Below are 16,316 nucleotides of genomic sequence, written 5' to 3' on the forward strand. Positions count from 1 at the left end.
CAACTTTATGGCCATGGGAAGCCCATGCATCTTATAAACCCCATTTTTATGGATTTTGGGGCCAAAAACCTCATGCATGGACATCAAGTTCGTAGCTTTACGTATGAAATGGAACCTAGGAGGTCAGATCTATGGTTTTGATACATTAACACCCATTATAATCGACTGTATGGTTTTGGACAAAGAGGGACTCGGCGTGTTACTTGGGTGACTCGGCGGGTCGGGTCGCATTTTCCCCCCAAAACGTCTTCTGGAAATGGTTTTGGTTGAGTGGAAGGAACACTCAGCCTGCTAGGGGTTTGTTTTGGACCTGGAAATCATAGGACTCGGCGAGTGGATAAACAGACTCAGTGCGTTCAAGGCAATGTCCCAACCTCATGAAGATGGACTCGACAAGTTGAAGGAGAACTCGACAAGTCAGAGACTAGACTCATTCATTCGGATGAAGATGAACTCAGCGAGTTCAAGAACAAACTCAGCGAGTCGGTTGAAGATAGTCAGAGGTGTTGTTGAAGAAGAACTCGTTGATCTCTTGCTAGACTCGACGAGTAAGGACGGGATTATGGCAGAAGGTGGACATGGGGACTCGACGAGTTGGTGGACCAACTCTGCGAGTCGAGTCAGTCAGAAGTTGACTTTGACCAGGGTTTGACCTTGACTTTGACTTGGATTGGGTTGACCCTTGTAAGGGGGTTATGAGTATGTACTAGTAATCGAGAAAGGTTGTTGTATATGGATTGAGGAGTAGAGACGAGTTGATTCCTGTGACAAGGATGGTGCAGATACTACACGACATCGAGGTGAGTTACCTTCCAGTAGAAATGGGTCTAAGGCCACAATGTCGACCCAACATTAGGAGTTGCTTGATAGATGATTGTCTTTGTGATAATTATCTAGGTTTGCTGTTATCTATTATGTTTTATGTGCTAGCATGATATGCCGTTATATGATAGTGGTAGTAGGGGGAATAGTCCCCGGTTACCGGTCGATGGGGCCAAAAGGGTAGTTCAGTACCCAACTATGCTAGACAGTATGTTATGTTATTTGTGGTAGTGGTAGGGATGAAATAGTCCCCGTAATCGGTTGAGACACACCGGAGGGTAGGTCGGGCACCCAGATATGCCTGGAAGTGGGGTAAGTTGAGCACCCCGGTATGCTCAGCAGGGTGGGTCGAGCACCCAGATATGCCTGACAGGGTAGGTCGGGCACCCAGATATGCCTGACAGTATGTGATTTGTATAGTATGTGGTATGATGTGGGAACTCACTAAACTTTGTGCTTACAATTTTTAATTTTGTTTCAGGTAACTCTTTAGTGAAGGGGAAGGAGCCGACACGGTAGCGGTACATCACACACACATCAGTTTTCCACATTTTGTGATTCATGGGATAGTACTTTGATTTTACTACAACTTGATGATACGTTTTTTTGGAGACATGATTACTATGGTGTTATGGATTGTTATATTCTCGACTATGTTTTGTTAAATGATTTTCTACTTTATATAATTAAAAATGAAAATGTTGGACTCGAATTTTGGGATGTTACAACTTTTTATAAAAGAATCAATGGAGTGTCTACGGGATTTCTTATTAGCAGCACACCATTTTCTTCCAAGCCTTTTGGAGTACAAGTTACAAATATATCTCATTTGTGATCATTCGCATCGGTGAAATTGTTTTGGCAATCACAAAAGTATTCGATACCGGAGGGTATAACTCTAATTAATTTTGGGGAAAATCACAAAAGTGTCCATAAAAATGTGAAGTTGTATCTTTATAATTACTTTTCAAAGTCATTTAAAAAAAATCTTAGTCATTCTATATTTGTTTTGGTAACATCAAAAACACTTTTTTATATAAAAATATACATGATGGATTAAGCATTATTGGCATGAAAAATATATTTAAAATTTGAAAAAATATCCGTAACCTGAAGAACAAGTTCAAATTTTTGAAAAACTGTTTTGTTTTTTCGTAGTCTCACGAAAAGTTAAAAAATCTCTAACAAACACAAAATCAAAGCGAACTCAAAATATCACAACATTAACAGTTCTCATTCAATAAGATTTAGTTGGTTTTCAAACAAAATTACAAAAGAAATTCCTCATTACAAATTCAATATGCTCTTAAATCGACAAAGTCCTAATCTAAGAACAAGATAACGAAGATTGTAGAAGAAACCATAATGATGAAATGCTAAGAACTGTACAGAGAGAACGAGAGAAGATAACGAGACGAGTATGAAAAATAATCTCTTATATTGAAAAATACACATACGTCTTCAATATATACTTCGAGTAGAAAGATGGATCAATTTCGGGTAACATGGACCCGAATAACAAGTTGGGTAGGATCCGCATGTTTATCAATCACCCAGGGGCAGAGGGAGTACCGGGGTAGGCCGGTGCTTTGCCCCCCCCCCCCCCCCCAATATGCGACCACTAAAAGCATAAACTTGCCCTCTTAATTAAATAAACGACATCGTATGAGTGATAAGCATACAAATTTTGCCTGTTAAGGAAGTTTTTTAATTAAAAAACAATGCAAACATAATAATCTAATTAAAAGGAATTCAAAATTCAATAAAATCGTATTTGGATTCTATCACAAATCAAAACTTTTGTTGTAATATAAACAAACCTACATATTCTAAGCAAATATACATATTCCAAAAATATTTGTACTCTATCAAAACATGCATAAAACCCCAGAAATTTAGAAACCAAATATCAAATAGTCTAAAACTAAGAAACCCTAACCCTTCTCGGTCACCATGTAACGACCATAAAATTCCAACCAATTTAAACTTTTCAAAAACAACCTGATTTCATAAAATTATTACAAAAAGGTTTTCAATACAATTATTTCAGAGTCTTCCCAGAATCACATCACAAAACATAATCATGAGGAGCGGTACGATCACGCCTTTGCCTTGCCACGGTCTCCTGAAGAACCTGAAAAACATTAAACCACCACAGTAAGCCCGAAAGCTTAGTGAGATATCCCCAAAATACCAACCACATATACCATACACGCATAACATGCCATATCATAAACATAACACAGAACAGCCATGCACTTCGGGTCTACTAGGTGACTGGTCCGCCGCACCGGCCTTCAGTCCACCTGGTCCACCCTCCGAGTCTAACCACATACATCGAGTCTACAGTGTGATTGGTCCGCCCGCACTGGGCCTTCAATCCACCTGGTCCACCCCCTGAGTCTACAGTATGACTGGTCCGCCTGCACTGGGCCTTCAGTCGGCCTGGTCCACTCTTCGAGCCTCGGCACATCTGGTCCACCCTTCTTGGGGGCTACAGCCTATCCGGACCGCTCGCTGGGCCTTCGGGATAACCGGTCAGTCCTGGGTATGTTGGCCTACAGCACAAAGTAGTTCGCGCCTCAACCCAACCCTAGTCCAAACAACCATGTGCACATAAACATTCAAACATATAACAATTCACATCCAATCAAACCGATCTAGCAGATCACAAAGCATAACATCGTCCTAAACAGGATACCGACCTAACCGGTCACTAGCATAGCATCATCCTATATACCAGGATTCCGACCTTAACCAGGTCTCTAACATATACCATCCTAACTACCAGGATGCAACATAGCAAAGCAATAACATAACAACGATACCCGGATCACAATCCGATAAGGGCCGGCCTTGGTGCCGTAGACCCTGTTGATATAGTGAGGATAACTCACCTCGTAATTGCCGACTGAACAAATAAGCCCAAGCTGCTCCGACCACTGACACGATCTCCACCACTAGCCAACACCAACACTGAACTCAAAACAATATCCAACAATTACCAAAATACCCCTGGAAGTCAACTGGTCAACCCTTGGTCAAAGTCAAAGTCAACCCCTGACTGAATCTACTCGCCGAGTCAACCTGATGACTCGCTGAGTCCCCATGCTCAGAACTTCCCCCAATCCGCGACACAACTCGCCGAGTCCAACAACTCTGAGTCCTTTCACACTCGACTCACCGAGTCATCCCTTGACTCATTGATTCACAGCTCAACCAGAAGAAAGGTTAGGACCTTACGACCAGACTCGCCGAGTCCAAGAACAGACTCGCCGAGTCCAAGGCTATCTGCAACCAACTCGCCGAGTTGTTCTTCCAACTCGTCGAGTTTCAGTCTATCTTCAAGCAACTCGCCGAGTACACCCTTGTGACTCGCCGTGTACCCCTAGATCTGAAACCATACAGAGGCTTTGCAAGCCATGCAGAAGCTCTAAACCATAGATCTACCCTTCTACAAGCCATCCATCACGTAAAGTGGCAAACTTTACGTGAATCCAAAGAGATCTAGACATTTTACACTCTAGGGCTAGGGTTTAGGACAAAAGAACTTCACCAACAACTCTTGAGCATAGACTTTATGGCTTTCTGGATCATTAACAACCTAGATCTGAGGTAGCATCCTCAGATCTTACACCAAACTTGAGATGAACCTCATTTATGCCCCAAAACCCCCACAAATGATAGATCTAGATGCACAAAAGCTCAAACAGAAGATTATTACCTCAAATGATGGTTCTCACCGATGAATGAACCAATTCTCTGTGAAGCCCCTTGCTCCCCTCTTCTTGCTCTTCAATTTCCTTCCAAGATTACCTCCTCGAAGGCTCTAATCTCTCACCAAGGAAGGCTCACACGAATTTAGGGTTTCTGGAACTCAAAGGGAAGGTAAAGAGGCTGGGGAAGAAGTGTTATGTTCTTTATATAGGGCTCAACCTCCGAAATTAGGGTTTTCTCCACTCAGCACCAACTCGCCGAGTCCACCCATGCTACTCGCCGAGTTGGTCACTTAACACGCGACCAGAGTCGCGACCCTACTCGCCGAGTCCACTCATGGACTCGCCGAGTTGCCCTTTCCCACTTACACTTTTAGCCCTTCAACTCTACTTTTGATATTCCGGGATGTTACACACCATCTCCGCGCTTTGCCACCACATCCCAAGTGGGGCCGTCAATTTGATCACTCCGGTCACTAGTCCATAAAAAATCGCCGCTCTCCGTTGTAATTGTGCTCATCATGAAGAGTTCCTCTCTTTCTGACTCGTTTTCTTGCCCATGGCCTCCCAAGTATGCAACCTCGACTCTTACTCCAACTCTTGGTTAATTATCAGTTGTGTTGTTATATCTTTATATGTGTATTTGAAAATATGTGAAGACTTTCTTTATATAAGATTGTAGGTGTTGTCATGTATCAGAACCATTTTGCTTCTTTTTATGTGAATATGTCTAGACAGGCTATGATACCTTATGAGTGATAGAAACACTTTATGCTTTATCTTATATCATGAGTTCATTTTTGTTTATATACCTTGTAGTAATATTTACATATATAGGCAAAATCAAAATATATTTATACGTTTATTATTAAGTTAGCATTCATAATTCTGTGGTTTTTAATATAATTAGAAAGTGGACAATTTCTTTAAAAATAATATCTAAGTCATTTTGTTTATGGTCATTTAAAAATGTTTAAAGATTGATTTTTAGGGTGGATATAAAACTTTTGAATATTGATTATTAAAAGATAAATTTATATTGTAAATTTCTCTTTCATATATAAATATTTTATGATGCTTTTCGGATATTGTGACACCCCCAAACCAGAACGGCGGAATCGTTCGAGGGCAGATGACTTCATGTAGTATCGTAACAGTTGAATACATAGTAAAGAAAGTAAAACAACCATCATATATATAATTTAAAAGTTACATAGTTGAATGATACTTGTTTCAAAACAAATTACAATATGATGCCAAAATGAGTTTTAAACTGACGCCTTAGCGTCACTTCTCCAAAAGCTGAAGTTTACGTGTATTACTGAATCCCTGAGAAATATAAGTAATTTACATAGTTGAAGTTTACATGTATAGCGCCGCCACTATTGCATCCGCTGCCGGCGAAGAGTGTAAAGCGACGAAAGGAGCGCTGAGGATGTCGGGAGAAGCTGGAACGTGGTTGTGAGGTCGCGAAACCTTCCTTTTCTCCGTATTATTGCTGTAACGCTGCCATTACCACATTAACCACCGATGTGGTTGTTGCTGCCGTCACCGCGCACCACCAGGTGGGTGGTTGCGTCCAGTTTTTTCCTAGCACGGGTGTATGGGGGTGTTTCTATTTCTGATGCGCTTATATGTCGTGGGTGTGTAAGTCTAGCCGGAAAACCGAGGATAGCCACTGCCACCATGTGCCGTCGTGTATGTGTATTTTAGTGCGTGTGTAAGTGTGTGAATTTGGTATTTTGTATTGTAACTTTGTAACCGTTGCTTAGAATAATGAAAAGAAGCCCTAAAACCACCACCGTAGGGTGGTGGTTGCCGCCACCGGCCGCCGTGTCGGGTGGCGGTGTGCTTACCTCGTTGAGTTTGATTCGTTTGGGGTGCTTGAAGCCCTAATGGGCCCAATAAAGCCTAATGGGCTTTGTGAAAACCCTAATAGGTCTAATGGACCCTAATTGACCTAATAAAACCCTAATGGGCCCAACAAGGCCCAATGTGACCTAAAAGTTCAACCAATGGACTAATGAGCTAGTATTGGGTTGGAAAACCTTAATTAGGGTTTGGAAAACCCTAAGGGCATAAAACCCTAACTTGTGGAAATTGATCGGGTCACACATGAGAATTATTTAATAAACTTGAAATATTAAATAATTATCATTGTCAAACTAACTTAAGGCAATAATGGACTTAATGGATTAAGTCCTTAATGGGTTAAGTAAAAAACACTTAACCCTAATCATCATTTCATGTGAAGACCCTAATTTTAGGATTATGGGCTTGGACCTATCGGGACTCACATTTGGGCTATTGGAATGGAATTGTGTATTAAGCCCAATCACACCATATAACTTACTTAGTAAAGTGAGGGACTTAATGGATTTAGTACTTAGTGGGTTAAGTGAGAAACACTTAACCCTAATTGTCATTTATGTGAAACCCTAATTTCACTTGGGCTTTGTGTTGGGCCTTTTCATTGGGCTTTGGTAATTAGATTATTAATGGGCCATCCAAGAATGATCTTATGGACTAGAATATGTTGATGTGCTTAGGGTAAGACCTATATGAGGGTTTGGGCCCAATTTGGAAAATTAGGCCATGGATGGGCCATAGTTTGGGCCTTTGTGATTATGAGATATTAGGCCATTAAAATACCAAATGATGGACTGGACTTTTTGGATGGGCCTTATAATGAGACCATGCAAAGGTTTGGGCCCAATTTGGAAAATTGGGCCATATGTTGGGATTTGATTCATAGTTGACTTTGGGCCTATGGATTGGGCCTTGGGATTGAATAAAGCCAACATGGGGGTGATGTAGTAATTATCCAAGTATGTATTTATGGTTATGTGTTGGAACCCAATTATTAATTGGGTATTGTTTGATGTTGACAGTTCGGGAATATGTCAACCAACAAGGGGAGCTTTATCTGCGGGGCTTCAGCAGTGCTAGGTGAGTCTTCTCACCATACCCATAGGTCTAAGGCACCAAGGCCGGCCCACTATGTGATTATGTTATATGCATTGGTCATTATATGATTTGATATGATACATGATTTGTTATGATATGTGATTGTGTGTTTTTGCATGGAAGACCCCGGGGGGAGCCCGTGGCATTGGATATAAGACCATGTGGTGTAGCCCATGGCATTCCTAGGTAAAGACCATGTGTGGGAGCCCATGGAATTGGATGTAAGACCATGTGGGGTAGTCCATGACAGTCCTAGGTAAAGACCATGTGGGATAGCCCATGACATTCTTACAGGTTTTATGTATGCATGGTGTATGTGATATGTGTGTAGCTTTAATTAGCTAATTTTATGATAATTGGTATACTTGTTATGTAGAGGTGTGTGATATGTATGTATGCATGATACGCGGTAGAGATAGCCTTTGTGGTTGATGGTAGAGACCGTCTTTATGGCTGATGGTAGAGACATCCTTTATGGTTGATGGTAGAGATAGCCCTTGTTGCTAACAGCAGAGATAGCTTTTACAACTAATATGATATATGTTATGTGGATTGTGTGTGTGTGTGGGGGGGGGGGGGTTATGCTCTGGGGAACTCACTAAGCTTTATGCTTACGGTTTACAGTTTTGGTTTTAGGTGTCATCGATTTGGAAATGAAGGGCTCGGATTGATCGCAGTGCACACGCCTATGATTCCGCAATGAATAATTTTGGGACGAACTCTGATAAATCTTTTACTTAATGAGTAATTGACATGTTTGGAATAAATGGTATTAATGTTTTAGCTATAATAAAAATGAAATTTTTACCTCTGATTTTTGGGTCGTTACATAAGGGTTTGGGCCCAATTTGGAAACTTGGGCCATTAGAGGGCTTTTATGGATTTTGTGGTTTTGGGCTTGTTTGGTTTGGGATTTGACCTCAATTGTGAGTCTTTTTGGGCTAGGGGTGAAATGGTCATCTTACCCCAAGTATGGATTATGAATCATAGTTTGGAACCCAATTGCTAATTGGATGATATTTTGGTATTGATAGCTTGGGAAGTCGTCAAGGTAGCAGGTAAGGATTTCTTTCAGTGAGCTTCTGCATTCGAGGTGAGTCTCCTCACTGTTCTATGGGTCGAAGGCTCCAATGCCGGCCCATTTGATTTATGTGATGTAGGAAGATCCGGGGGTGACCCTTGGTATTTGTATGAAAGACCAGGAGGTGGATCCTGACAATCTATATGCAAGACCAGAGTTTGAACTTTGGAAGTTAATTAGTTAGAAATGATAGATTGTGTACTAGTTGTCTTTATGATGTTTTCATGGAAGACCAGGAGCTGGCTCATGGCACTTGTCTGTAAGACCCTGGGTTGTGGCCCCCGGCCTGGCAAGGAAGACCACGAGGCAGCTCGTAGCATAATGGCATGACTATGGTTGGCACATAACACTCCTATTGATTATGTTTATGTGTGATATGTATGGCTCATGATTATGTATGTTATGTAAGGCTCGTTTGATATGTCTGGTATGTGGTATTTAGAGAACTCACTAAGCTTCGTGTTTACAGTTTGTGGTTTTGGTTTCAGATATTTCCAGTTCGGAAGCAAAGGGTCCGACTTGATCGCAACGCATACACCCGTTTTTTTCGCAATATGTGATTTTGGGATTTAACTCTGATAACTGTTTTACTTAAAAATGATTTTAAATGTTTGGATCAAGTTACATCTATGTTTTGATTATAATAAAAATGAAAATTTTTTATCCTTGATTTTTGGGATGTTACATTAGTAGTGAAAAGTTAAAAAAAAAGTTTTAAAAAACCAAGTTTTACATCATTTTTTGAAAACTTTTTATAATTAATGGAAAAGTCATTTTGAAAAGTACTTTTAAGATTGTCAAACACTCTTTCTGACTTATTGACTTTTTAAAAAGCCAATAAGTTAATAAGTTGTTTTGAAAAACAATCTCAAACACCCCCTAAATAGTTGAAAGATGATAGTTTGTTTCATATTTCAATGACTAAATTCATAAAGTTCAGCATGTCATGCATAGTAATTTATGATTCCTAGATTTCATGTGTTGACACAATGTGGTTAGAGGTATTATTTTAACATATTTGGTTCATCAAATATTTCCACTAAGAAAAAAAAAGTCTGTTAATTTCTTGATTAATCAACTGGAAGCAAGATCAACACTTAGACTGACTAATGTTTTGGTTTAGAAAGTGAATATAAGGAAAAAACACATGTGTGGTTATGACAAACAGATGTGGCAAAAACCGACACGACACTCTAAACCAATAAAAACCCAACTTGAAAGAAAAAGGTTTGTGTAACCGTTTGAATTAAATGGGTTGACAACACATGCCATGAAAACTAAATAGGTAAGGTTAATGATAAAGTATTCAACTAGAAAAATAACATGTTTATTTATAACTAAGCGTTTTTAATTACTTAGATAAATTGGATATGTCTAAATCCAAAACCGGATATAAAAGAAATTTGTTGGGTTGAGTCACTTTGTAATATGAAAATGATTTAGTTGTCTAAGTCAAGATTTTGTGTAACACCCCAGTTCTGGTATGATATTTATATTTATTTGTATTTATTTTTCTTCAAGTTTTAAGGGGAACTCGACGAGTTAGTAGCTGGACTCGTCGAGTAGAGTCAGGATTTCGAGCACGTTTAAGTTGGCGACTCGACGAGTCCATATTCCGGACTCGGCGAGTCCGCCAGTCTGGATGAAACCCTAATTTCAAGGGTTTGCACCCTATTTAAACAACTTTTGGGGCCTCAAGTCAGCCCCCATCACTCCTCAGAGCATAATTCTCGAAACCCTAGAGCCCTCTTTGCATTTTTGTGTGATTTTGGTGTGTTCTTTGAAGATCTTGAGAGAAAAAGAAAGGTAGATCAAGAGGAGAAGAAGAAGATCCTAGATCCTTGAGGAATTTCAGAAGATAGTAAGGTATATCTGGGCCCTTTTCTGTTTCTATGCTTAAATCCCTTTTTTGAAGCCATTAAAGCTATTCTTGAACCATTTCTTGGCTTAGTAGTAGCATAGAGGACTCATGGAGTTGATTAGCCTTCGGATCTAGCTAGGTTTGAATTCCAGAAGCTTAGATCTAGCACCTTTATGGAGCCATTTTTGCATGAAAGCTCTAGATCTACTCTTATAGTGTGCTTTGAACCCTAAAACCTTCATTTGATGTTATTTACACGTAAAGTTGGAAACTTTACGTGTTAATCTAGTCCCAGGAACCCAGATCTATGAATGGAATGGACTGGTTTCAAGCAGAATCGAGTATTTAGTGTTTGCATGTATACGACTCGGCGAGTCGTTATTCAGACTCGGCGAGTCGAGTCGCGAGTCCCCTGTTTTCTCTTTTTCGAGTTATGCCGAGTGGAACCAGTGAGTGAGAGATGGACTCGGTGAGCTAGAGGGTTAAACTCATTTGTGGAAGAACTCGACGAGTCAATGCCCTGACTCGACGAGTCCAAGGCAATCTTCATGCCTCAAGAACAGACTCGACGAGTTGTTCATACAACTCGGCGAGTCACAGCTAGAGTGTTCATCTGATGAAGAAGAACTCGACGAGTTGTTCATATAACTCGGCGAGTCGGATGCAAATTGTCGGAGTGTTAGTAACAAAGAGGAACTCGCCGAGTTTGTGCCAAAACTCGACGAGTAGTAGCGAGTAGAAGCAAGAAAGTAAGAGTAAGGACTCGACGAGTTGGTGACCCAACTCGACGAGTCAGGTCAACTGAATGTTGACTTTGACCGTTAGGTTGACTTGGACCAGGGGTAAGAGAGTCATTTTTACCCTCAGTATTATTATCAATATTTGATTGATGGTGCTTATGGAAATTGTAGCCGGGGTGAAACCGGAGCCGCAACAGACAGATTCCGGAGCAGTCCTTTCAGTAGCTAGGCTACGAGGTGAGTTTCCTTCCAGTAGGATTGGGTCTGCGGCCACCATGCCAGCCCGTTTAGTTAGCAGTAGTTTCGGACCTCGGCCCGATGCAGTAGTTAGGGTGCTTGATGTCTTTGTGATTCAAGCATGTTTGGTGTTATGTGTTCTGGACTATGTTCTGATGCAGTATGCAGTATATGTATCCACGTTAGCTGATATGTTTATGCTTTGTTATGTTTAGTCAGTTCCGGACTCCAGTCCGATGCAGGGGACAAGGTCCCAATCAGTTCCGGACTTCGGTCCGATGTAGAGGGCAAGGCCCTGGTTAGTTTTTGGACTTTGGTTCGATGCAGTGGGCAAGGCCCAATAGATGCTTTATATGTTATGTATGGTATGTGGTAGTTTGGGGGAGCTCACTAAGCTTTGTGCTTACAGTTTCAGTTTTGGTTTCAGGTACTTCCGCAAGTAAAGGGAAGAGCTCGGGATGATGACATCGCACACACCATAGCTTCAGTCTTTTTCCTGGGAGTTTGTTTTGGATTTTTAGTTTGATTTGGCACGAATGTTCATGACATTTTATTATGGGTTGAGATATTTGACACATGGTTTTATGATGTGACGATCAATATATGATTTTTATTATTATTAAAACAAAAAATTTTGGGTCGTATTTTTGAATGTTACATTTTGTTTCATCTTTTCCTTTCTCTCACACACTCCATAGTATGACCTTGCCCCTCCATTCAAACTCCTACTTTTTCGATTTTCACTATTTCTTTTCGATTTCCCAACTCATATTTCTATGTTTGGTTTAAGTTTAACTGACATGATATGACACATATACAAGATATAAACCATAACCCGCTAACCTAACACAAAATAAACAGATAGATACAACACGTTAGTTAAACAAGTCAGGTTAGTTTTAATTTCTTTCAATCTGTTTAATGTTCAACTCGACATAACATACACATTTGCCATGTCTACTAAGTGTGGTTTCCCTTCTCATGTTGATGAGTTGAGGTTTCACCGTGAGATAGATTGTTTTGAACGTGTATGTATGCAAGTAGTAAACACATTGAAAAAACGTGTATAGATAATCGAAATATGTTTATATCATTTACATTTAACGTTTTTGGTTCTTAATGGAGTCCAATAAGCCTTGCAAATAATGTCATGATCTCAAAAAATATATGGACTTGGTCTCCGTTTGGTCTATTAAGTTTGGATCGAAGAATAGTAACGATTCCGGTAGGACCGGTACGTTAACTTGCAAAGAACGATTTGTAAAAAGACCGATGGTAATCGGAATTGGGTTTCCTGCGAGTATTTTCTAGACAAAAAAACTAAAAAATAAATGGAAAGTTAGAATAACAAGTGCCAGCATAATCAGCCGGTGTCGCTAGTCAATCCTCATCTGATAACTCCGAAGTCTGCAATTTCAACACCGAGAGAAATTAGGGTTTCTTTTCTTGGGGTTAAAATCGAAGACCTCCGATCGATCCAAAGGGGCACGCATAAAATTAGGGTTCAAACATCATCTATGCCTTTAATTACCGAATTGTTGTTTCTCTAGCAGATGGTGAGGGATCAAGACCATTACCTCCCTGCAGTTGGAAGCATTCCCGCCATAACCGACATATCATCACCATCGTCCCCGTTCACTCAGTATAGATGTCATGGGTTATGGTACATCGCCGTTTTATCGATCCCGGCGGTTTTATTTGTAGTATATTTAGGGTTTCATCTCAAAAGGAACATTAAGAAGCTCAATCGTCGTCGATCACATGTTATGATCGCTTATTATGCCCTCCTTTGGTTGTCAGCTATCCTTAATCTGGCTTGGTGCTCTCTTCAGGTAACATTTCTAGTCCTTTTTTAAGATAGTATTGTTGCTTATATTATACCTCTGTATACGCAATAAGTATGTGTGCATGGGTTCCCTTAGTTAACTGGAGCCTAGACCTCACACTTTGTGAAGAATGTTGATTGTTATGCAGCACCGGATCTTTACTTAATCACAATTTTTTTAATTTATTGTTTAGTTTATATAAGTAAAATGAGTTTACAGGGTATTTTTTATGCATAAGGATAAAAGTGGTATAGATTTAAATGTGAGGATCATGGAGTCAACAAAAGAACTACCTTGTCGAGATAGGACTTGAGGCAAATAGGCAATTAGACACTGTTTCCAGATTATTATTATTATTATTTTTACTTTAGTTACTGTTAGTCTACTTGAAGAAGCTGTGTTTCAAATTTCCATACCTTTCTTCTTGTGGACTGCATCTGAAACAGATTGATCTGTGAAGCTTCCTATCCTCTTCTTAATATATATATATATTCTAGTAATTTTCGTATTTGACAAATTGTCCCTATAGTTTAGTTGTAGTTCAAAGTGTATCAATTCTTATATGATTAAGTGTAAATGTGCTGTTTTAGGAAAGGATAAGTGATAAATCATATACATTTAAACACTGAGGCATTTAGAATTCAACAACACCTAACTAGAACTTATCAACCAAATCCAAAACATATAAAAAATCATGAGATTAGCATAAGATTAAAACTACACATTTGTTTAAAAATCTGCAGGTATGGCAGTGCATTCCTGGGAAGGAGGTTTCTTGGAACTTATTGTCATTGCTGACATCAATGGGAACACTGTGTTTAGAGATTAGCTTAGTGGCCTTCTTACTTCAAGAAAATTATGCAAGTGGCCTCCAGGCATTAGCTCATACCTTCAGTATTTCAGGCCTCATTGTTGGAGCAGACATACTTCTCAAGGTAATCCCGAACCTAATTATCATTTTGTTTTGCATGTTGTTGACATATTTTATTTATTAGGCGATTTTTGTGTTTGGATTCCGTGTCCCACTTTTCATGGATGATGAAACGAGCCATAGAGGGAAGTGGGGGTTGTGGATAGTTGATGAACTATTGCTCACATGCAGTTATGCATATATTCTTTTTGTGCATTACTCTAAATGGAGAGATAAGTTGCCTCGTAAGTTTAATGAGCTATTATTATGTTTACTTTTTTATTTTTATATAATATAAAATTTCATAAAACATGACTCATTCCATTCCATTTTTATGCAGCGAGACCAGCATTTTACAATTATGTTGTTGCCATGTTCATCATCACTGGAATTGCATTATTTGGTTGTGGACTTGCTGCCAGTGGTTTGGCCTTTGGACTTTGGTACCTATACAGTATACACAACTATATTTTATTTATATATAAAATAAAAAATCTATGATTTTTATTTTCTCATTTATTTTATTTATGCAGGGTGTATAGCTTTGTAGTTATCTGCTACCACACACTCTATCTTCCCTTTGTGTATGTGACCTTCCTCTCTGATTTCTTCCAGGTAAATAATTATATATTTTCTCCTTGATTTAACATTTAAAAAATGCAGTTTTCTTGAAGAAATGATAATATAATTTTTTTTTTTTTTCAGGAGGAAGACTTGCTTTTGGATAACGCTTACTACTCTGAGATGAGGGATGCTGGGTTTTTCGATTTGGAATAATAAGTGGTTATGTTATTTGACTATTTGTAGCACAACTTTGTAAATAAGGTATAAGATAATGTTAGATTGACTATTTGATCGTTTGACTTTGATGAAGCCAACATTTGACATGTTACATGTATAGCTACTTTCCTGATGTATGGGATTCAGTTTGCTATAAGTATTTATCTATTTACCCTCATGTTTACTTTCAGCTTTATCATTTGTATATGACTTTTTTACTTTACTGTAGTCACAAACAACTGTTTACCCTTTGTGGGCTCATGTTTTTATTTTATTTCGTTAAATCCAAACCTTTTTTTTTCTTTTATTTGAAGAGTGTTGTAGAATACGTGGATTCAATGGAGTGTCCTTTCTATGTATTAATGAGATTGGATTATTGCCTCCTTGGGAGAAACTATAGGCACGACTTAGTTATTGTGATGTCGTGTGAATCATGGTTAAGATGTGACTCAATGTTGGCATGGTGCTAGTTTAAGTTCCGAGAATGGAATGTTTATACATGGCTTTCATAAATGGTTGAAATAAATGAAGATAAAAGTTTTGATTGTGGGAAAAATAGAAATATTTATAAATTATTAGAGTCTTATCTAGTAAATTGTGGAAATGATCTTTGTGATATGTTATTTTATACTAGACTTTCATATCGACCAATATAGCTATTTTTTAGAGGAATAAAACAAAAGACCATACATATTAACTAAATTTGGAATTTATATGGGGTTAAACGTTTTAAAATTCATGAGTGGACTGCGATTTAAAATTTTGGATCGTTTAGCTTGGTGGAGAGAAAAAAAAAAGCATAATTTTCAATTCTTTTTGTTAATGATCCATGATTTACTAACAGTTCAAGCTTCTACGGTAACTTCTGAATACATTTTTTCTTTTAGTGGTAGGGTTTTATCAAAGTTGAGAAAAAAATCTTATCTAGATGGTTGGATTCGGTGGAATGTATACAACACTTGTCAACACTCGAAGACCCACTTCAAGACAATGTCGAGCAAGAACTAATGGAACAAGAATGAGAACATGCATAACAATGCTTTCAGAACCGACTTATGACATCGACGATGATTAAGACGAGTACGTAGACGAAGATGAAAGCGAGTGTAGCGATGAGACCACTTACCCTATTTGCGAAGGTTAAACAACAACAAAACAAAGGTGAAGACTAATTGGCAAAATGCTTTAACGCCATTTTACTATTATTACTAGTTTAGTAGTTTAATTTAGCATCCAAAACTCTACCATGGACGTTTGATGTATGTTTTAAATATTCTAATGAACATATGGCACATTTTAAGTTATATTTGAGTGTTTAAATAAATCAAATTCTGGATCAAATAGGATTAAGCAAGTCGATAATCTATTAGCGAACA

General features: G+C 38.8%; 1 protein-coding gene across 1 annotated transcript; it reads left to right on the forward strand.

Annotated features, from left to right (window-relative positions):
* The first annotated feature begins 12,680 nt into the window (after positions 1-12,680).
* LOC111902265 (protein CANDIDATE G-PROTEIN COUPLED RECEPTOR 2) lies at positions 12,681-15,118 on the forward strand. The gene is made up of 6 exons (XM_023898117.3): positions 12,681-13,256; positions 13,994-14,185; positions 14,246-14,405; positions 14,501-14,603; positions 14,694-14,775; positions 14,866-15,118. Exons 1-6 carry the CDS (start codon positions 12,978-12,980, stop codon positions 14,935-14,937), a joined length of 888 nt encoding a protein of 295 aa, XP_023753885.1. The 5' UTR covers positions 12,681-12,977; the 3' UTR covers positions 14,938-15,118.
* The last annotated feature ends 1,198 nt before the right edge of the window (positions 15,119-16,316 follow it).

Source organism: Lactuca sativa, chromosome 4 (genome assembly GCF_002870075.4).
Source record: "Lactuca sativa cultivar Salinas chromosome 4, Lsat_Salinas_v11, whole genome shotgun sequence".
NCBI classification, from domain to species: Eukaryota; Viridiplantae; Streptophyta; class Magnoliopsida; order Asterales; family Asteraceae; genus Lactuca; species Lactuca sativa.